Below are 701 nucleotides of genomic sequence, written 5' to 3'. Positions count from 1 at the left end.
CCCCCGAATAAAATCCATCGCCGATTTGAATCGGTTTGTATTTTGCATCCGGGAAGTAGCCGTGTCTGAGAAGTTTTAGCCTCTGCGCACACAATTTCCCCTTCCTCTCTCACCTCCCCCCTTTCTTTCCCTCCCCTCCGCCAGCCCTTGGTTATCTCTAGGGTTAAAAATCCACCCGTGCCTCATTTTCTATCCTGTTTCCTTAGATCTCCTTTACCCCCGGCTCCGCCACACCGAAGCGGCCCGCGGGTGGAACTCCTCGCCTCCCCGTCGGGCACCAGCGCGGAGGGGCCCGGGCGGGGAAGGGGCCGGGGGTGCATCCTCGCCTCCACGTCGGGCACCAGCGCGGAGGGGCCCGGGCGGGGAAGGGGCCGGGGGTGCAGAGGAGGGCAAGCGGGTGCGGATTTACCGTGTGCCTGGCTGGAGGAGACCCTGGCCCGGGCATGGGCAGAATTGGCGTAGTAGGGGTTGCCCTGGGAGTCCAGGTGGTTGAAGAAGACATCGACTTCGTCCGGAGGTAGGAGCTGCGCTGGTTCCATGTAGTTGTGAGCCAGTCCGGGATGGTGGCTCTCCGGGTGCTGCCCGTTGAGCACGGCGTGGTGGGCCATCCAGCGAGGCTGGTCCGTGGCCACCTCCATGGCCTCGGGCCTCCCCTCCCACCCACCTCCGGACCAGGAGCGAGCGGCGCTCGAGGGTGGGGG

The 701-nt window shown here is 65.0% G+C and overlaps 1 protein-coding gene across 1 annotated transcript in view; it reads right to left on the bottom strand.

Moving 5' to 3' along the window:
- GATA2 (GATA binding protein 2) overlaps positions 1–685 on the bottom strand; it is a 9,340-nt gene extending 8,655 nt beyond the window's left edge. The window contains exon 1 of the mRNA XM_009889879.1: positions 410–685. Within this exon, the coding sequence (XP_009888181.1) occupies positions 410–638 (229 nt within the window). The 5' untranslated portion in view covers positions 639–685. The remainder of the gene's footprint in view (positions 1–409) is intronic.
- Between the last annotated feature and the right edge of the window lie 16 nt (positions 686–701).

The sequence above is a fragment of the Charadrius vociferus genome, unplaced genomic scaffold (genome assembly GCF_000708025.1).
Source record: "Charadrius vociferus isolate BGI_N301 unplaced genomic scaffold, ASM70802v2 scaffold257, whole genome shotgun sequence".
Classification (NCBI taxonomy): Eukaryota; Metazoa; Chordata; class Aves; order Charadriiformes; family Charadriidae; genus Charadrius; species Charadrius vociferus.
Note: the sequence above shows the minus strand (reverse complement) of the source record. Positions and strands in the feature narration are given on the sequence as shown.